At 43.4% G+C, this 22,853-nt stretch overlaps 1 protein-coding gene across 1 annotated transcript in view; it reads right to left on the reverse strand.

Annotated features, from left to right (window-relative positions):
- Positions 1-22,853, reverse strand: part of FLT3 (fms related tyrosine kinase 3) — a 164,706-nt gene that overhangs the window by 65,235 nt on the left and 76,618 nt on the right. The window contains exons 9-11 of the mRNA XM_030200337.1: positions 20,079-20,247; positions 13,458-13,564; positions 2,456-2,564 (exon numbers count right to left, since the gene is read on the reverse strand). Coding sequence (XP_030056197.1) covers positions 2,456-2,564; positions 13,458-13,564; positions 20,079-20,247 — 385 coding nt within the window. The remainder of the gene's footprint in view (positions 1-2,455; positions 2,565-13,457; positions 13,565-20,078; positions 20,248-22,853) is intronic.

Below are 22,853 nucleotides of genomic sequence, written 5' to 3' on the forward strand. Positions count from 1 at the left end.
TCACCCCGCCCCCTGTCACATATTCCCCTCTCCCCGGGTCACATATTCCCCTCCCCTCCCCCTGTCACCTCCCCTCCCCCGGGTCACATATTCCCCTCCCCTCCCCCCCATTCACCTCCCCTCCCCTCCCCTTACTTACTGTCTACTGCCCTGGTGGTCTAGTGACCTCTTCAGGGCAGGAAAGAGCCCCTCTTTCCTGCCCGGAGCACTGCCCTTGCCCTGCATCCTGTTGCTGTGACGGTCTTGGGATTCAAAATGGCCGCCGAGACTTGAAGTCTCGCGAGGCTGCTTCAACTCTCGGTAGCCATTTTGAATCCTGAAACCGTCACACAGCTACAGGATGCAGGGCAAGGGCAGCGCTCCGGGCAGGAAAAAGGGAGCTCTTGCTAGTCCCGAAGAGGTCACTAGACCACCAGGGCAGTAGATAGTAAGTAAGGGAAGGGGAGGGGAGGCTAGGATAGGTCCGCCGCCCACCCACCCATTTGTCCAGAAATCTGGACAAACGGGCGGACTGGCAAAACCCGCCCACATGCCCAGACATGTCCTCAAAAAGAGGACATGTCCGGGTAAATCTGGATGTATGGTAAACCTAGTCTAGGAAGTTCATGAATGTAGTCTGAAGGCATATTGTTTGAAAGGCTGTCATCTTTTATGAATGCTGTTATTAGACCTGCCAACCAGAAACTCAACCAGATCATCACGAACATACTTAAATCTTCACCACCCTAGCTGCAAAGGACTTAAGTACAAATCAATTTATGGATCCAGTTTCTCCTATATAAGCATGCAACTCTGGAATGCACTCCCAAGAGCCGTAAAGACAACATACGACTACCTCGACTTCCGGAAATCACTAAAGACCAACTTGTTCGAAAAGGCATACCCTACTGACCGAACTTAAATGCCTTAACCCAGCAACACAAAGAAACGAAAATTTATAATGAACTCTATATAACTCCTCTTCTCTATGATTCCCTACTGTGTCTGTAATATATTTATCTCACTGACTATAACATCACTCTGTATTTGTTTCACCACCGGAGGTAGCTACTACCTCACGGTACTATGTAAGCCACATTGAGCCTGCAAATAGGTGGGAAAATGTGGGATACAAATGTAACAAACAAATAAATAAATAAATTTAGCCGTGGTTAGGTTATTATACATTTTACAGTCCATCCTTTATACTACTGCAAACCATTGTGATAATTCCATGAAATAAAAATCAAATGTTATCAATTAAATGTTATCAATATTAGAAGGTAAAGTTTGCCTATTTGCGGATGATACTAAGATCTGTAACAGAGTGGACACCCGGGAGGGAGTGGAAAACATGAAAAAGGATCTGAGGAAGCTAGAAGAATGGTCTAAGGTCTGGCAATTAAAATTCAATGCGAAGAAATGCAAAGTGATGCACTTAGGGAATAGAAATCCACGGGAGACGTATGTGTTAGGCGGGGAGAGTCTGATAGGTACGGGCGGAGAGAGGGATCTTGGGGTGATAGTATCTGAGGATTTGAAGGCGACGAAACAGTGTGACAAGGCGGTGGCCGTAGCTAGAAGGTTGTTAGGCTGTATAGAGAGAGGTGTGACCAGCAGAAGAAAGGGGGTGTTGATGCCCCTGTATAAGTCGTTGGTGAGGCCCCACCTGGAGTATTGTGTTCAGTTTTGGAGGCCGTATCTTGTTAAGGATGTAAAAAGAATTAAAAGCGGTGCAAAGAAAAGCTACGAGAATGGTATGGGATTTGCGTTACAAGACGTATGAGGAGAGACTTGCTGAACTAAACATGTATACTCTGGAGGAAAGGAGAAACAGGGGTAATATGATACAGACGTTCAAATATTTGAAAGGTATTAATCCGCAAATGAACCTTTTCCGGAGATGGGAAGATGGTAGAACGAGAGGACATGAAATGAGATTGAAGGGGGGCAGACTCAAGAAAAATGTCAGGAAGTATTTTTTCACGGAGAGAGTAGTGGATGCTTGGAATGCCCTCCCGCGGGAGGTGGTGGAAATGAAAACGGTAACGGAATTCAAACACGTGTGGGATAAGCATAAAGGAATCCTGTGCCGAAGGAATGGATCCTCAGGAGCTTAGTCAAGATCGGGAGGCGGGGCTGGTGGTTGGGAGGCAGGGATAGTGCTGGACAGACTTGTACGGTCTGTGCCAGAGCCGGTGGTTGGGAGGCAGGGCTGGTGGTTGGGAGGTGAGGATAGTGCTGGACAGACTTATACGGTCTGTGCCCTGAAGAGCACAGGTACAAATCAAAGTAGGGTATACACAAAAAGCAGCAAATATGAGTTATCTTGTTGGGCAGACTGGATGGGCCGTGCAGGTCTTTTTCTGCCGTCATCTACTATGTTACTATGTTACTATGTTTATATATATATATATATATATATATATATATTGCAACATCGATATAGCAATGCAAAGGAAGCCTGTAAACTTACTTTGAAAGATCTTCAGGGCACAACCACCATGTCCACGATGGTACAGGGTATCCATCAGAGTAGCAAGAAATGCTTCCCTCTTTTGTCTGCATTCTAATTTCAGGCTTCCCTGGGAAAGATATAGCAAAAATAAATATACTTAATTGGAAGCACTATCCACCAGAATCTATATAGTGCGACTAAAGTTGCGTGCACAAATCTGGGCATATTCCAATTTGTGCATGCAATTTAATTGGTTAACAAGTCAATCAGGGTGTTAACAAGCAAGTATCGGTGCTAATTGGCACTAATTAGGATTTACTTGCATAGCTCGCTAAGCGTATTCTATAAAGCAAATCAAACTGCACAGATCTCAAAAGGGGGCATGGACATGGGAGGGGCATGAACAGGTTGTAGGCGTTCTTAAAATTTACATGCAGTGATATAGAATATGCCTGATCTACAACTAAATTAGGCATGCACTTTTACAAGGTTCTAGTTGGTATAAATGGCCACAACTAAATTTAGTCACAGGAATGGGCACTAAGCATATTCTACAAAGCGTGCCTAACTTTAGGTGAGATTTATAGAATAGTGCTAAGAGTGGTTTTTTGGCACCAATTTTTTAGGCGTCATATATAGAATCTAGTTCTATTAGTCTCTGTAGTCTGATAATATTTCTGGAATTTACTTTACAAGGTAAAATGAGGTCACATGACTTTCCATAGTTTTCTACTCTGTAACCATAATAGGAATTCATGTTTTGTTGAACCATAGGCCAGTATAAAAAGCTAATCACTGAGATTCTTTTTCTCCTGCTCGTCTACTTTTCCACCTTTTGCTTTCTTGAAATGTTTAACTTACAATATTTAAAATCTGTTGTTGTTAAGAGCAGTTGAGTCAATGTTGACTTATGAAGATTCTGTGAAGTCTTGCCCTAAACCGTATTCAGTCTTCAGTCAGGTGGCTAATCATTGGTAAGGTGGCATCTATGGCTGTTGTTACTGCATTGATCCATTGCATTGCTGGTCTTCTTCTTTTAGGCTGACATTCAACTGTGCCAAGCATGTCGTCTTTCTCTAATGATCTTTCTCTTCACATGATATGTCCGAGGTCTTGTTATTTGAGCTTCCAAGGAAAGCTTAGCTGGATCTCCTCCAATACTGATTCATTTGTTCTTCGGGAAATGAATGGTATAAACAATTCTGTTTCTCCATCGTAATTTGAAGGCATCAATTTTCCTCCTGTCTTGCTTCTTCACTATTCAACTTTCACATCCATATGACATTACTGAAAACATCATGACTTAGACAAGTCAAATCTTTATATGCAGAGTTACAACACTGCACCTGAAGATCTTGTTTTGGTCCTTCATAGCTGTTCTGCCAAGAGCAATATGACGTTGGATTTCTTGACTGCTTGTTATTTTATTGATCCAAGCTGTTGAAATTGTCTACTATTTCTATTACTTCTCCATCAAGGATGAAATTACTGATTTTACCAGTTGTCAGGATCTTTGTCTTTTTCACATTAAGGTACAGGCCCATTCTCCAACTAAGTTTCTTGATCTTGAAAATCAGATTATTTCGATCATCTTCAATTTCAGCTGGTAATGTGATATCAGCATGAGTCTTCCATCAATTTTCACACCTCTGATTTCTTTATACCCACCTACTTCTACGATGATTTGTTTTGCTTATAGATGAACAGGTAAGGGGAAAGTATACAACCTTGTTATACAGTATGGCGTTACTTATGTACTTATGTACCTTTGCAGATTTTGAACTATTCTGTTTCTCTTTGTAACACTTCAAACTTTTGCTTCTTGATCAATGTAAAAGGTTCTGCATGAGAATTATTAGGTGTTCTGGTATACAAATGCTTCTTAATGTGGCCCAGAGTTTTTAAAATCTACTTTTATATATTTAATATTTTTGACAGATGCTTGCTTCCCATCTTAGGGCTCTTTAGTTATTTTAAAATTACATAAAAATATCAGGGACACACACTCTGTGATTTTGGGTCATTTCCAAATTAGTTATTGAATTGGATTAGGTACCTTTTCAGTAGTAGGCCAATGAAAGTTACATTCAGGCACAGTAATTTTTTGTTCTGTATGATTTTCAAATCTTAGTCCAAGATAAAAACATACTACAATCATTTAACACATATTAAATGGTTTTAACCTGCAGGTACTTCACAGGAAAACTGCCCCCAAATTTGACTTCAATCATACCTGCACGTAGCAAGTGTCAGTTACCAAGAAGATATACCATAGTTGGGAGATAGACAGACATATGACAACATTATTAAAACATATGGGAAATACCAGGGGTGGGCATGGCGGTCATAGCATGGTCATGTTCACAATAAAATACAGGAGAACCACTATACTTCATCCAGTTACATTTATATTCTATAAAGAAAATTAGGCACCTACTTTCCTTACAGAATATTTTCCATAAGCAGTTCCTTTTACTAAGCTGCGCTAGAAAGTGGTGCACCTTTTCGTGGGTTTTTCCTACACGCTATGGCCATTTTCCCTATTAATGGCCATGTGCTAATGTTGCCATTAAAAAAACCGAGCGCGTGTGGGGTCACGTGATGCTGTGAGCTAGGAAGGACGTGGAGCTTTCTGCTGCTGGGAACCTTGCCCGAAAACTGAACTTTAAAGGTGTCTCCGACCCCAGAGGATTGATAATCTAGGGCACATTCGCTCCCCCAGTGTATGGACAAATATTTAACAAGATTGGAGATGGCGCAAACCGGAAGAAACACTAAGAAAAAAGAAGAGAAACCGAGACTTGGCGAATCCAAGATGGCGGCCGCCTCGCCGGCGAATTCACCCTCCCGCCCGGCCTCTGATTTCACGCTGCCAGAACTCACAGAAGCAGTGGTGGGTGCACTGGCCCCCCAATTCGATCAACTCTCTGCCCAGATAACGGGTCTGTCGGCGCTCACGACGGAACTCTCACGTCGGGCTGGGGAGCTGGAGGCTCGGGTTGCGGAGGTAGAAGATGGTCAACAAAATAACTCGAGGGAGCTAGAAAGACTACAACGCCTGGTCCAGGAGAACGTGCAGCGAGTAGAAGATTTGGAAAATCGCTCGCGCCGTGATAATCTTAGATTTGTGGGGTTTGCAGAATCTTTGGCAGATAAGGATTTAAAACGTACATTGGAGACATGGCTGCAGGCGCACTTCCCAGAGGCGGGTGAAGGCCGAGCAATCCGAATTGAACGGGCACATCGCGTAGGACCTAGACCAACAAGAGAATCGAGGCCCAGAGTGGTGATAGCAAAATTTCACTGTTATGCTCAAAAAGCGGCAATATTGCGACAGTATAAAAACTGCAGGGAAACTACAAAGTATGATGGGACTTTAATTCGTATCTTTCAGGATTACTCTGCGGCCTTGGCAGCGCAACGACGAGCTTTTTCCACGGTTTGCACCTGCCTGGTGGAAAAAAAGTTTAAATTCACTCTGCAATATCCAGCAACGCTGAAAATCCTGGAGAACGGAACCTGGACAGCTTATACTACACCAGAAGCTGTAGCGGAGTGGTTAAATCATCATCAGACCTGATCCTGGGGGAATCCCTAATCTATTCATTAGATGGTTTGACCATGCAGTATGTGGATGGTGTACGTGGTTGGCGGTTACCGGTTGGATTCCTAATTTGATTGAGTTCCAGAAAGTTTCTGTTGGATTGTTAAAGATGACAATTGACTGTGACAAAAGAGTGAGACTGAGTTGAATGGTGAACAAGATGGCAGACCGGAGACACATGGCAGAACGGTTCAGGAATGGGCCGGACGAGGAAGATATCCACCTATCCTGTACTGTGAGCTTTGCGGTTTTCTGGGATATGTGAGACACTATCTATGTAACATTCTTAAATTGAAAGAAGGGCGGGGTTCCTATGGCATCTAGACCTCTGCCTTCTGTACTCACTGGAACGGAGTGAAGTGGGTAAGATAGGCCAGACGGTTAGTGGGGGGCAGATGGGGGGAGGGCAGGGGGGGGCGATAAAGAGGGGTGGGGTGGGAGGGAATAGAAGTAGGGGCGAGCAGAATGACGATGGGGAACAAAGACGAGCTGTGGGTTTAGGTAAAACATGGTATATCTCTGTGTTGTTTGATATAAGGTGCCTTTGGTTGGGGCTGGGCAACCGGGGCATTATGTTCGCTTTGTTATATGTTAATTTGGTAATTTTGGGGGATTGTCCTGACTGAACCTTTAAGATTAGTGACCTGGAATGTGGCTGGGATTACTTCTCCAATTAAGAGATCCAAAATTTTAGCACACCTGAAGCGCCTAAAGGCTTCTATAGTCTGCCTACAAGAGACTAAACTCTCAGATGAGGAACACCGAAAGCTGCGCCAACAATGGGTGGGGGAGTGTTATTACTCCTCTTCCGGAGCTAGGCGGGGAGGAGTGGCCATACTGATTAGGAGAGGGCTCCCATGTACTTCTAAATTAATAGGACAAGACCCAAAGGGAAGATATGTCCTGCTCCATCTTAACATTATGGGACAGGAATACTACCTATGTGCTGTCTATGGGCCAAATGGTTATGACGCAGACTTTTTCCAGACTCTGATAAATCTAGGTCTTAAATATGATACGGCCCCTTGGATTGTAGCGGGAGATTTTAACCAGGTGCTTGATCCGGACCTTGACCGCTCGACGGTTGGGGCATGGAGTGCACTACCCCGCAGCAAAGGATTACCTTATCTTTGCAAATTAATGGACCTAGTGGACCCCTGGAGGTTACTATTCCCACAGAGGCGGGATTATACTCACCTGTCGAAGGCCCATAAAACCTGGTCCCGTATAGACTACCTTTTGGTTTCCACATCGCTTTTTTCTCGGGTAATTAATACAGACATGGCACCTATGGCGATCTCAGATCACACTCCAGTTTGGGCCGACATAGCACTGGGACACAATGTGGACAGATTTAAGTCCTGGAGGTTTCCATCCTACTTAGCTGGGGATAGAGACTTTGGCAATTTTCTAGTACAAAAATGGAACTTGTTTGAATCTGATAATGTAGCCCATAAAGATAATCCGACATTATTCTGGGAAACCTCTAAAGCAGTCATGAGAGGGGAAATTATTAGTTACTTAAGTGCAAGACATAAAAAGATCTCCCAAGGTATACTTTTACTAGAGCGAAAATACCAACAAGCCAAACGTGCACACATACGCTGTAGAACCCAGACAAATTATGATAGTGTGATTGCGGCACAAGTGGCTCTAGACTCACTACTCCACGAACGTGCTAAGAAGCAAGCTTTTAGTCGTAAATATCACTATTTCAAATTGGGTAACAGACCTGGGAAATTGCTAGCTAAAGTCGCAAAGGCTTGGTCAGAGAAGACATTCATCTCTACAGTGTTAGCACCTGATGGCTCCCGTAAATCTTGCCCTAAAGATATATTGACCATATTTCGAGATTATTTTTCCCGAGTGTACCAACCGGAAGCGCAGCAGGGGGGACCACAATTAGATGATTATTTGAGAGATGCAGGCCTCCCGGTGCTGCCCCCCGCAGTTAGAGATCAGTTGAATGCTCCCCTCCAGGCCCGGGAGATTCAACAAACGATCAAGGGTTTATCTTTGGGAAAATCTCCGGGCCTGGATGGGTTCTCTACAGAATATTATAAATTACTGTCGACCCAACTGAGTGTCCCTCTGACGCTTCACCTTGAGACAGCGGTGGCAGTGGGGAGGCTGCCCAGGGACTCGAATGACGCTTTAATTGTTCTTATCCCGAAGCCGGGTAAGCCAACTGACTTGCCAGGGTCTTACCGGCCAATATCCCTTCTCAATGTAGATGTAAAAATTCTAGCTAAAGTCCTTGCTGATAGACTGGCCATACATCTTCCGGCCTTAGTGGGAGACCACCAGGTGGGGTTTGTGCGAGGGAGGCACCCAGGTCTAAACGTCCGTAGGGCCTTGATGGCGGTGGCGCACGCTGAAGCTACGGGTCACCCATTATTGTTGGCAGGCCTGGACGCTACTAAAGCATTTGACCAAGTAAATTGGGACTACCTCTTCCAGACACTTAAATACATAGGGTTGTCAGGGTGGTATTTACATGCCATAGATACATTATATACTGATCCTGGGGCCAGAGTCCTAGTGAATGGAGTGTGTACTCCACGTTTTTTGGTAAGACGGGGCACAAGACAGGGTTGTCCCCTATCCCCACTCCTGTTTTTGATTTATTTGGAGCCCCTGTTGCGCAACATCATAAAAGATCCAGAAGTGGGGGGAGTTCAGCTGCCACAGCTTCATGTTAAAGTATTGGCTTATGCGGACGACATTCTCCTAGTGTTGACACATCCTCAGACATCGCTGAAAATAGCTTTAGACCACATAGCAGAGTTTGGATACTACTCGGGGTTCCAACTCAACTCACAGAAATCTGAGGCGCTGCCGGTACCCCTCTCAGTGCGGGAACGCTGGGGGGGAAGGTTCCCGTTGAAGTGGACCACTGATCACCTGGTTTACTTGGGGATTAAATTGCCAGCATCACTTACGCAACTTTACAAAATCAACTTGGCCCCCTTGTGGAAAGAGACACAGCATACCTTAGAAATGTGGCAGCGCCTTCCCCTGTCTTTGTGGGGGCGCGTAGCGTTGTACAATATGGTCTTGGTTCCTAAATGGTTGTACGTGGTCCAGGTACTGTCTCTCTTCTTCTTACACAAAGATGAGCGGAAACTACATAGGCTCTTAGCTAGATATCTATGGAACGGGAAAAGGCCCAGGGCTACATTAAAACAGACGTATCTTCCAAGACATAAGGGAGGGTTAGGTGTACACAGTATCCAACGTATGTCAGTGGCGGGCTGCATGAGACACCTTACAGATTGGTTTAGGGGCACATCCTATTTTTCTTTTCCTATTCCTGAAACTAAACTGGTGAGCAAGTATCACTTTAGCTATTGGTTGCATGCACCAACGGGCAAAGCACCTACTGCCAAAGGATACGCCCCTCTTTTTGCGCCACTGAGACGTACATGGCGATGGCTGGGCAAAACTGGAGGGTTTGAGTGCCACTCTTCCCCCTTTCTACCGATTGGTGGCAATGCGGATTTTCCAGTGGGCACGGATACTGAGACTTTTCAGACATGGAGGGAGGGGGGGACAATATTCCTGTTTCAAGTATTAACAAAAGAAGGCAAATGTAAGTCCTTCACAGACTTGTGTGAGAATGTTGGACTTCCTGCGCAGGCTGCCCTTTCCTACTTACAACTGAGTCATTACATTGCCTCCCTCCCCCGAACTTCGCTGACCTCACAGAGACGGAGACAAATCACAGACTTGCTAGATTTGGAGGCGCAGCTTTCGGTTCCTCTTAAATTTTACCATTTCAAACTCAAAGAGCTTTGCCCGGAGATACCATATGACCAGATCGCTGGGGCCTGGACTAGAGAGTTGGGCTGTCCTATTACTGGCGTGATGGTACAGGCTAATTTGGCAATTGGATATAAGACCTTTAAAGATGCGACACTACAGGAATCTCAATATAAATTTAATATGAGAATATATATTTCACCGCATAGAGCGTTCAGAGCTGCCCTGAGACCTTTGGACGACTGTCCTAAGTGTGCGGGAGCTGGGGCGCATTTGGGACACATGTTCTGGTTGTGCCCTCCGGTCCGTGCCTTCTGGACACAGCTTTGTGCACTTGTCTCGACTGTCTGGGGGTTGCAGTGGTGCCCCTTACCCACTCTCCTGTTTGATAAATATAAGGTGAGAGGGAACCGAAGAAAGGGCATGTTACCATTCTTACGCAGGGCGACTGCTATGGGAAAGAAAACGATTCTATTGAATTGGATCTCATCGGAACCACCTTCGGTACCACGATGGCGATCCCTTATGATTTCCCTAGGTGCCTTAGAACGTAGGGAAATAAATGACTTAGCATCCCCAAAGGGAGATCGTCTGTTACAATGTTGGTTACTGTTTTGGGATACCCTGACCCCCACGGCTCGTAGTAGAATCTTGAATGGGTAAGCTCGCGGGGAGGAGGGCGGGTGGGAGGTGGGATGGGGGGAGGTTAGATGGGTATACTATGAAAAGTAAAATTATAGATGGCCAGTTGGACTATGTTGATGTACATCAGTTTATTGGAACACACTTGTAACGCAATGTTTTCTCTTCATCTATTGTCACTTGTATATTTTGGTCATCAATAAAAATGATATAATAAAAAAAAAAAAAAACGAGCGTGTGAGCACTTACCGACACCTATTTTGTAGGCAGTAAGGGCTCATGCGCTAATCCTGCACTAATCAGCACACGGTAAAGTAGATGTGCTCACTGATTACTGCAGAAATGCCCACTCTCCATCCCACACATTCCCCCTGCACAGAAAATTGTAAAATATTTTTTAGCACACAGTTTGCGCATGCAGATTAGGAAATTACTGCAGGGTGCCTGAGCGCGTCCCAAGGTAAGTCCTTTACAGCACATGCTAACGCTTTCCGCATCTTAATATAAGAACTCCATAAAGCCCTCCGAGAGTAGTTTCAAAATAGTATCATCATTTGTTCCAATGATGCAGTGATATAGGGATCCTTTTACTAAGGTGCGCTGAAAAATGGCTTGTGGTAGTGTAGGTGTGGGTTTTGGGCACGCGCCGATCCACTTTTTAGCGCACCTGTAAAAAAGATCTTTTTTGCCAAAAATGGGCGTGTGGCAAAATCAAAATTACCACATGTCCATTTCGGTCTGAGACCTTACCGCCAGCCATTGACCTAGCGGTAAAGAATCCAGGCAGTAATGACCTACGTGCGTCAAATGCCACTTGGCACGTGTCCGTTATGCATGCCCGAAAATAAAAAAATATTTTTCAGATGCGTGTATCGGACGCACCAAAAGTGAAATTACCGCAAGAGCCATGTGGTAGTCGGTTGGTAACTCCATTTTGGCGCTCGTGGAGGTGTATTTTCAAAGCACTTAGACTTACAATGTTCCGTGGAGGGGCATAATCGAATGCGAACACCTATCTCCATGGGCGTCTATGTCCGAAAACGGGTACGTGAAGAGGTGGGACAGACCGTATTTTCGAAAAAATGGACGTTTTTCAGCTGGGTGTTTGTTTTTTTTTAGTGATAATGGAAACTAAAAACGCCCAGCTCAAAAATGTCCTAATCCGAGCCATTTGGTCATGGGAGGGGCCACGATCCATAGTACACTCACCCCCCTGACATGCCAGGACACCAACTGGCCACCCTAGAGGTCAGTGCGGTGGACTTCAGACAATGCTCCCATATGCATAGCTCTCTTATCACGGGTGCTGAGCACCCAACCCCCCTCCCCCAAAACCCACTACCCACAAATGTACAACACTACCATAGCTCTTAGGGGTGAAGGGGGCACCTACATGTGGGTACAGTGGGTTTTGGAGACCTCCCATTTACCAGCACAAGTGTTACAGGTAGGGGGGGATGGGCCTCGGTCCACCTGGCTGAAGTGCACTGGGGTACCCACTAAAAGTGCTCCAGGGACCTGCCTCTAGGACTTCTTGCTGCTATATAACATTGGCACACCAGTTGACACCTGAAGACTAATCTCTCCGAAAATGTCCTTTATTGAAATAAGCACACTTACTCACAGTTAACTGCAGATTAGAGGTTGTGCCCCACTGGCAACGAGTCTCCCTGGTACTGAGATTAGCAGTAGGTCAGAGCTGGCAGAATGGTGTACAATGCCCTCTTTAAGCCACATTCAAGGTAAGAATTAAGTTCTGTAACGTGGATAACACGTGAAAGGGATCTAAAACTGGCTTACAAAAATGGCCACTACCTCATGGACTACCGGAAACAAAACAGGGCACACTCTGACCCAGTAGGCAGGGGGAAAAGCACCATGGGAGAAGAGCCTACCAACTACCAACATCGTGAGCATTTGCCACAAGCTAGTGGAATCACAGAGCCCAATACCCTACACCCACCACAATGCATTGCTGATGTGACTCTGCAGTGCGCATAACAGAAAAGGTGTCACACTCACCCGAGAGCCACATCAGAACCAGGGAAAGGCTGTCAGAGGATAGAACACATTCTGCTGTCATAGAAGTGAGTACGGCATTTGAGGCTGGCATAGAGGATGGAAAAAAAGTTATTAAAGTGGGGGTTTTTTGGTGGGAGGGGGTTAGTGACCACTGGGGGAGTCTGGGGAGGTCATCCCTGATTCCCTCCGGTGGTCATCTGGGCAGTTGGGGCACTTTTTTGGGACTTGTTCGTGAAAAAAAGGGTCCAAAAAAGTGACCCAAAATCGCGGTAAAAACGCCTTTTTTTTCGATTATCAGCTAAAGAGGTCCATCTCTCCTCGGCCGATAACCACGCCCCAGTCCCGCCTTCACCACGCCTCCGACACGCCCCCGTCAACTTTACCCATTTCCGCGATGGATTGCAGTTGGAAACGCCCAAAATCGGCTTTCGATTATACCAATTTGGGCGCCCACGGGAGAAAGACACCCATCTCCCGATTTGGGTTGCAATATAGGCATTTTTCTCTTTTGATTATAAGCAGGATAGTAACCTATGGAAGTTTGTAAGTCTAAATGCTTTGAAAATGAGCCCCATTGTGTGCTTTTAGACATTTACGCCGTTTAGTAAAAGGGCCCCATTGTTAGGAAATGATAACCAGGGCACGACCCATGTGGTTTTCAAATGAAAGCACATCCCGTGTGTAAACAGCGCCTAAGATTTCTAAAATTTACACCAAAATGTTTACAGTCAGATTTTTGTGACTAACAGGAATTCCTTAATTGTTATATTTAATTTTTATTGAAACATTTCTGTACCACTTCTCTGATCAAAGAGCAAAGGGTAGTGGTTCACAGCCATATAATTACACAAATTAAAATCAATTACATATAACCCAATGGAAATTCTGTGCCAGAACCCATAGGATGCCTCCATCTGTGACTGAACCTAAAGATACATTTTGGTTAAAAAATGAGAGACAAATGAATTCCATCCACTATTTTTGGCTTACGTTTGATGTGTAAAGTAAATGTTTTCTTCATGTGCATGTCATCATTTTCTGCATAGAATATATATTTTCCTTTTTCAAAATTATGGTCACAGAATTTTGAAGTGATGCTATTCAGAGGAAACATAAGAAAAACAAAATGACTGCTTAATATATTACATGTGTTCAAAGTGAAGGATATACGTAGGAAATAATAGTCAAATAAAAATACCAAAATTTATAAGCGAGAGTATTTCTCAATAATGGAAAGATTCAAAAATATCAAAGTTCACTATCTAGTGGTAATGGGAGAACTCATAATGTTCTGGGTTTATGAAACCTCCAAAACGTTTGGTGAAGTTGAAGACGCATTGTGTAAAACTTTTAAGCTTTGGACATTTTAATCCAAAAATATTATTATTCCTTTCACAGAATATTATACAGGAAAAAAGGAAGAAGCTATGTTATGCTTAACAGAAGTTTGATTATGAGTCAAATAGATATCATCTAATTCTTTTATTAATTCACAGCCCTTGTTCTACTATACCTGCCTAAAATCATAGGGGCCAATACTGAGACCATGGGATGCAGTCTAGCTAGCTTCTGCAGTCGGCGGTAAACCCGTAAATTCAATGCCAGGGCCGTATCTGGTGACCGGCACTGAATATCTGGGGGGGAGGGTGTTTAGCTGCGAAACCATAGCTGACCGGCTAAGTTATAGCAGCCAAAGATAGACCTGCTACTTACGCAAGCCCATCTGGCCAATAAGCTTAGCCGGTCAGCCTGTAAATATTGGCATTAACCGGCTATGTTGCATTACATAGCCAGTGACTGGGCTGGCCACTAACCCAAATCCTATATAATAATTTGCACCTCCAACGTTCTACGTCTGGATGCCTGGGTTCGTAACATCCATAACCACTCATTGCCCCGCCCTCGCGTCAAAACGTAATGACATCAGAGGGCGGAACAGTGAGCGGGAAGGGAAGCCAGCGCCAGCCAGCCAGAGAATGTTCAGGTACAAATCGAGGGGAGGAGAGAATCGTGAGGGGAGGGAGGGAGGAAGGGAAGGAAAGGGAAGGGGAGGGGAGGGCAGGGCAGGGCAGAGGAGAATGGATGGGATGGGAGGACAGTAGAGGAGAGAATCGTGGGACATCGAGGGGAGGGAGGAAGGGGAGGGCAGGGCAGAGGAGAATTGATGGACATGGATGGGATGGGAGGACAGTAGAGGAGAGAATCATAGGACATTGAGGGGAGGGAGGAAGGGAAGGGGAGGGCAGGGCAGGGCAGAGGAGAATTGATGGACGTGGATGGGATGGGAGGACAGTAGAGGAGAGAATCGCGGGACACGGATGAGAGGGCAGGGAAGAGGAGACTCGCTGGACATGGAGGGGAGGGGAGGGAAGACTCGCTGGACATGGAGGGGAGGGCAGGGGAGAGAGAAAGAAAAAGCTTACATGACAGCCTTCCTAGGGCCCGTTTCATTGTTGAGGAAACGGGCATGGTTCCACTAGTATTTTATATAGTGCAACCGGAGTTGCGCACACAGATCTGGCTATATTCTGATTTGCGCATGCAAATTGTAAGACGCAGAACTGAAAAGGGGCTGTGGCCATGGGTGTGAAATGGGCGGGGCGTGGGCATTTCTAAAATCTATGTGCGCTGATATAGAACACACCTGCTCTGCGTATTAACTTAGTCGCTGGCATTTACACCATGTTCTACTTGGTGCAAATACGTGTGACTAAATTTAGTCATGTGGACGGGCACTAGGTGTATTCTATAAACCATACCTAACTTTAGGTGCAGTTTTTAGAATACACCTAAGTGTATTTTTTTCGGCACTGATTTTTACAGCGCCATATATAGAATCTAGTCCTAAACGGTAATATTCAGCCAAGATAGCCAGCTATCTCGTGCTGAATATTACCGCTTAGCCGGCTTTAGGCTATTTAACCAGCCAGGAGCCATTTCTGGCCGGTTAAATAGTTTTACATTTTATTTATTAGGATTTATTTACCGCCTTTTGAAGGAATTCACTCAAGGCGGTATACAGTAAGAATAGATCAAACATGAGCAATAGGCAATTACAACAGTAAAAATATTCAAATAATAAAAATATGGCATAGTATGCGCCATTCTGTGAATTTAAACTGTGAACAAGTTCGATAATTTTGAGGTCCTAAGTAGGATCCTAATTTTGCAATTTTCCTGAAGCAGCCAGATTTTGGCGAAACAAGGCGCACTTGTCGGATATGTGACTATCAGAAAGACATATAAGGTGTTTCTGACAACTTGAATAGCAATTGTTAAAGAGACACGGAAGGTGTTTCATGTAACTTGACAGTTGAGCACTGGTACCAGCTCCACCTTCGACTTTCTCCAGCCTGAATGTAGTATTCCTAAGAAGTCCTGCGCTAACAGCAAACAGATAAGTGACTGCTGAACGGTTTGAACCAATAAGGAATATTTATACAGTTATAAAAGAGTGCTTTAAGCCAGCAACATTTTGTAGCAGGCAGATAGGTTTTGTTCAGGTGGGTTTATAGGTGAAGTAGTGGGGGGTAGATTTGCTAGGGGTGGTGCACCTTTTAACTTTGGTTGATTGTGGAGAGGCGAGGAGTTTTTAGACCATCCAGTTTTCTCAATTATATTTGAGTTTTTTTGGGTGCCTTTTTTTCTCCAATCCTCTCCACTTGAACCAGTGATAGTAATTTTCTCCTCATTTGAATGGCAAACCAAGCTTTAGTAGCAATGGGTGTCCATGAGGTGGTTTGAGGTTCGTTGGTTATAATTTAATTTAGATCCTGTATTTGGATCCCAAAGTTAAGAGTGGTGACACACCTGTTTAGCTTTTGAATTTTCCAATCCTTTAGTTATTTATAGTTCTTTAAAGATACGGATTTGGAGTGTCCCAGTAGAAATATTTATAGTATATTACTTACAATGGCAACACATTACTTAATAGAACATTTTAATTGATAGTGAAGGGTAAAACAAAGATGGAACATGTAGATAGGTAAGAGAGTAAGAAGGGTTAGAAAGTAAAGTGATTAAGTTAAAGAAAGTTGCACATGAGGTTAGAGATGGTTTAATATTATCAGTCGGACACTGTTTCCCAGTGACTGAAGGTGACACTGGAATCTTTGAGGTGCCTTCAATCAGTCACAAATGGATTTAACGTGCACTGATTAGCATGTGCTAAATGCTAAGAAGCCCATTTTATAGGTTCGTTATCAAGCCCTAAGACCCATGAGTGTGGAAAGGAGTAGATAGGAAAGCTCTTCTGTTCCCTATGCATGTCTTCAATTTACCAACATAAGCTATACAAAACTCTGTAAAAAATCAAATGACAAGGGGCTGCTGTCCAAAAAGCCTGTGAGATACGTGCACAACTTTATGCATATATTTAATAGGACATACAAGCATGAGTCAACTGCTGAATATATGTGAATAACTTTATCCACTTAAATAAGGACAACCTTTTACTATGACCAGACTGACCACTGAAAATCAGTATTGAAGACATTAAGTGGAATAGTTATTAATGTGGGTTATAGCCCTAACATGCATTATTTGCTGTAACACATGCTAAAATAAGTTACAGTAGCATGCATAATAATGATATTATAAAGCATTCAAATGCATGCAAAAAAGCTGATGGTATTTTCCCATCCCAGTAGCATCAGGCCAGAAATCTATGCCCTGAAATTCCTGGGAACTTCTTAAAGGAGCCAGCATTCTAAAGAAGAAGACATCCCTCCACCTTCCCCAATTCCCCCTTCCTTGAAGACCCCCTTCCAATGCCTTCCCAAATAGAAGCCCCTCCCACCAAATACAAACCCCCTCCTTATGCCCCTCCCTGTTCCAAAGACCTCCTCAATCACCCAAAGCATTCCTCCCCTCCTCTAGGCCCCTGGAGGGCCTACCTTAAGTAATTCCTGGGGTCTAGTGAGCGTGAGGCAGGAACAATCTCCAGTCACTCCTCCCACTAGCTGGTGCTGGATTCAAAATCAGTCTATCCTGGGTATAGATGGTATTTGCTCTTTTCCATGTAATGCGTGCATGTGCAAACCATGTGCGAACCATTGCTTATATGCACAGTATCAGGAAAACAGTATGTCCTCATTGCAAATAGAGCAGCTTCTTTACCACACTCTCAAGATGCAGCTCCCATATCAAATGCCTGGGAAAAAATGAACATTCCTAGAAATGACATGAAATATCAATTTTCTAGCTTCCCATTCCTATCATTTACAGACATTGGCATATCTTATCTATTCATTCTGGACCTTATTCTATAAAGGTTATGCTCCAAAATAGATTAGGCTTGTAATATAGGCGCATAAATTAGGAGAATAAATTTGCTCATAAATTTAGGAGCATAACCTTTATAGAATAAGGCCCTCTGTCTCTGAGCCAGGGCCTTGTATAATATATACCAAGGGCACAAACATCCAAGACAGAGTGGCCCATTCATATTTGCTTCCTTTAGAAATCAGGCTATACAGGAAATGGGTCAGCGAGCATGTTGTAGGGGTCTATTGTCCAAACAAAAAAACAGCACCATGGGCCTTTAAAAATGGAACACAGTTCTTTAATGAATGAGCCTTGACAAAAGGACCCAACACGGGCCGTGTTTCGATGACTAGCACCTGCGTCAGGGGTCACAGTGATGACGTGGAAAACTTGGGGAATACAGTAACTCAAATATATTCCTCTACAATATATTATTCCTTACCCCACATCTCATATAGTAAAAGCTACAAAGCAACAAGGCACTTTCACTTTCTGTATCCAAATGGATGAAAAGCGCCTTGTTGCTTTCTAGACCTAGTTGCTGTTCAGAGGCTGAACTGCCGAGTTACTGTGGCAGGATTCATGCATTATGGGAAAGTGAGGCTGCCTGGCAGGAAGGATTGGCTTCACAGCAGACATGAAGTTAAAAGCTCTGAGACAGAACAGAACAGGAAGGCCCAGGAGGAGGGAGGTCCCTATACAGAGACCCTGAAGAGAGAGACCGTAGGAGAAAGAATTGGCTGTAAGGAACAACCCGGTTACCCGGAGGTCCTGATACAGAGGCCCAAGAAAGAAAGAGCAGGATCTCAGTGTGTGACTGGATTGAAAGTATTGGATTGATGAGACCTGGTTGTGGTAAACCAGGAGTGCATTTTACTGCTGGGATTTGGCTGAGGGAAGCCATGAGAAGTACTGTGACCAGGCTATGGTGGTTGGTGAAGTAAACTGTATAAGTGTGTTGAAGCGGGTTGAAAGTATTGACACTACTCAAGTGAATTATACAAGAGTGCTAGCGAGTTGTGTAAGTGTACTGGAAGCCTCGATATTATTAAACTGAATTGTGCAAGAGGAAGCATTGATATTATTGAAGTGAACTGTGTAGTGTGCTGGAGGTTGGCTGGAGTTAGACCCGACCAGTGAAGCAGAACTGAGAAGCGGTGCTTGGGGTGGGGAAACCCCACAGCCATGGACTATTTGGTCTGATAGGCAGAAGCCTATACATGTGATATTAATTAAGAGAAACTGCTTGATTTTACAATCCCGGTTCTGTGACATAACAAGCTGAAGATTAAGTAAAATAAATACTTTATTTTGAGTTTGTACCTCCTGTCCGGCTGTATTATTTATCCAGTCACACACAAACCCACCAGGGCGTCTTCCAGGGACCCTTTTTTCCAAACTGCAGTAAAACGTGGCCTTAACATGTGCTTACATGGATCATTCTAGTACGCTAAGGCCTTTTTTAATGCATGGGTTTTATTTGGCATTTGAAAAGGTACTCCGTGCTGCACTGCAGGCTCAGCGCCTACTCTTAAGCATTGTTCCTGGCATCATATTGTGCAATAAGAAAACACCAGGTGTTTGACTTCACTCATAAGACTCCTGATGCAGGCGCTTTTTACGCCAAAACACAGCAGCTGTGTCAAGTCATTTGAATGTTCTTCAATAAAGGTTTTGAAATCGACATGTCTCCCTTGGTTTTGGATAGAGCCACATGTCCTACCCCTTTCTCCATTATCCGACTACTTTCGTAGGAATCACTGCACCTCCACTGCACCTCCACTGCACATGTTTTTTTGCTCTCTACCTACAGCATTATCCCACCTCCACCAAAACTACTAACCACAATAAGGATCTCATGCAGAGCAGTTGAAGCTTGATGCCAGCTTATAGACTAACCATGAGTACTGCTTTATAGCCAGTAGATGTCACCCAAGATATATAAGATTAGTTTCTTTGCCTGCGGGAAAGAATACATGACCTACACAAGTGCCCCATATTTCCCTTTTCTAATGAGCATTAAAAGGCCTCATAAACCACAATACATAACCCAATGTTCAAGTCATGAGGAAAGTCCCTTCTCAGATCCGCTCAGTAGTATCAGTGGTTTTAATGTATTTGCTGGATTTCTGGTCAAAAGTGATCAATAAGACCTATGCTAGTATGGCTATGGACACATCATTATTAAGACTGATTGACGGTACAGTTTTTGGTGCATTGATAAAATAGGTGCATTTTTGGACTTTTCTCATAGACTCAGAATATGGTTAATGTCTTTTTGTTGAAAGAGAAAACACAACCCAAAGTGAACATTAAAGAAAGTGATTTGTTTGAAGGATTTGTTACCTGTAACCATCCGCACTCTTGATTTGCTTACAGGGAACAGATTTTTGGGCAGAAGACCATATGCATCTAATGGATGGATAGGCCTCAAGCTGAACTTGAAAGCAAAAGTTTTCATCCATGGCAATCTCATGCACGACACTTGAGTTGAATATGTTTATAAATCCTTTTTCTGAAAAGATAAATTATTCTTGAATGTTTATCACATTTTCATTTTAGGTAAGACAGTTAGTACTTGAGATTTCTGGACCATCAATATTTGCCTCTGTCCATTGGTTATATGTCAGACTGTCCAAACCTACAAAATTTGGATCCTTTACTCTACTTTGGGCCCCTAGTTTTTTGTGGCAGTTTAAGGACAGATTCAGACTCTGTTAAATCTTGTGACAGTTCTGAAGTGTAAAACATGACCACAGTCATGGGGAGGATAATTTAAACAGGGTGCAAAGGTAGGGAGGGCACAAAGGTGTATTTAAGAACATAAGAACATAAAAGTAGCCATACTGGATCAGACCAATGTTCCATCTAGCCCAGTATCCTGCTTTCCAAACAGTGTCCAAGCCAGGCCATAAGTACCTGGCAGAAACCCAAATCGTGGCAATACTCCATACTACAAATCCCAGGGCAAGCAGTTGCTTCCCATGTCTCTCAATAGCAGACTATGGACTTTTCCTCCAGGAATTTGTCCAAATCTTTTTAAAACCCAGATACACATTCTCTGGCAAACAGTTCCAGAGCTTAACTATTCATTGAGTGAAAAAATATTTTCTCCTATTTGTTTTAAAAGAGTTTCCATGTAACTTCCTTAAGTGTCCCCTAATCTTTGTACTTTTGGAAAGAGTAAACAAATCATTTACTTCTACTCATTCTACACCACTCAGGATTTTGTAGACCTCAATCATATCTCCCCTCATCCATCTCTTTTCCAAGATGAAGAGCCCTAACTTCTTTAGTCTTTCCTCATACGAGAGGAGTTCCATCCCCATTATCATTTTTTAAAGGCAACATACTCATACATGTAGTTATAAAATAGCCTACCCTAAAGTTCCCACACAAAGTTATACCTGCTCAAAGACAGAAAGTAACTTTGGGACTCTTTTACTAAGCCGCAGTAGCATTTTTAACTTGTGGTAGAAATCAGCTAGCTCATTATATTCCTGTGGGTGTCACAGCGTTTACCACCAGCTGATTTCTACCGCAAGCTAAAAACGTTACTGCGGCTTAGTAAAAGACCCCCTTTATGTGCCAGTAGAAATTGGTGCACACACTCCCAATCTGCGCACTCTTCACTAAAGGGCCATTTTACAGAGTGGTGGAAAGCCCAACGCGAGCTTACTCCTCACTCTTCTGGAACTACTGCTGGCCCAACGCGGCTGCCAGTGTTAGTCCTGCCCCTATTTTACCTTTAGGGTTAGTACTCTGCTTGGGTGAGTTATTACGCTGAGAATTTCTCCAGATATTTCTTGGATAAATTTAGTGCGGTTTACATCTTACATACATACATTGTCCTCAGTTGATTTGGATTGTGGAATTTGTTCTATATGTCTTCCATGATATTTAGTACTAATCAACCTGGTTTGTAGTTACTATCAGTTATTGGTATACCACTGGTCTTATTGGGAATTATATATTAGAGTTTGGTTTATATCACTGTCATTTCCATTTTGGGTGGAACTTTGATTTGTTTATTGATCTGTTTCTATATAACACGCCAAAATTCACATCCTCCTTTCTGAACGCACTACCAAAACCCTAATCCACACTCTCATCACCTCCTGCTTAGATTACTGCAACTTGCTTCTCACAGGTCTCCCAATAAACCATCTCTCTCTCCTTCAATCTGTTCAAAATTCTGTTGCATGATTCTGCCAGTGCTGCTACACTCACATAACCCCTCTCCTCGAGTCACTTCATTGGCTCCCTATCTGTTCCTATATACAGTTAAAACTCTTCCTACTGACTTAGTGCATCTATTCCGTAGCTCCTCAGTAACTCTCCCTTCTCCCCAGGAACTCCATTCATCAGGTAAATTACTCTTATTTGTGCCCCTCTATTCCACTGCCAACTCCAGGCGCTGCTCCTTTCATCCTGCTGCACTACACTTCTAGAATAGCCTTCCTGAGATAGTACATCAAGCTCCATCTCTACCCCCATTGAAGTCCAGGCTAAAAGCCCACCTTTTTGAGGCTGCTTTTAACTCTTAGCCCTTTATTAATCTGTTCAGTACCCATGTTGTTTAAATCCTTCCCAAAATGAATGTAACTCCTAGTCCCTTGTTTGTCTGGTTTATCTTGAATAGATTGTAAGCTCTGTCGATCAGGGACTGTAATGTACTATGGGTTTCTTTTACAATTTCTGTGCGGTAAATGAGAAGAAGTACATTCAATTCCTATGTTCAATAGGTGAAACATGACTTATGTCGCACCATAAGAACCACAGGAGACACTGCTTTAGTGATTGATTTTCTACACATTTACAAGTTTATATACTTCTGAGAATATATATGAATCTATGAAGAGTTTTGCAGTGATTTCAAGATAATATAAATTTTTTTAAAAACAGGACCAGTGACAATATTGGAGACATCTGGTTTGGTGGTATAAAAAAGTTATTTCCATCAGAACTCTCCACTGAGGTCCCCAAAATATTCTTCTTCTAATATATATATTATATATAAGAGTCTCTATGTAATGTCATTAGTCATATTTTGCCTTGAAACATAACACACACGTTAGCATCTAGTTTATAGAATTACCCTTTAACCCCCCCCCCCCCCCA

Source organism: Microcaecilia unicolor, chromosome 4, assembly GCF_901765095.1.
Source record: "Microcaecilia unicolor chromosome 4, aMicUni1.1, whole genome shotgun sequence".
Taxonomy (NCBI): Eukaryota; Metazoa; Chordata; class Amphibia; order Gymnophiona; family Siphonopidae; genus Microcaecilia; species Microcaecilia unicolor.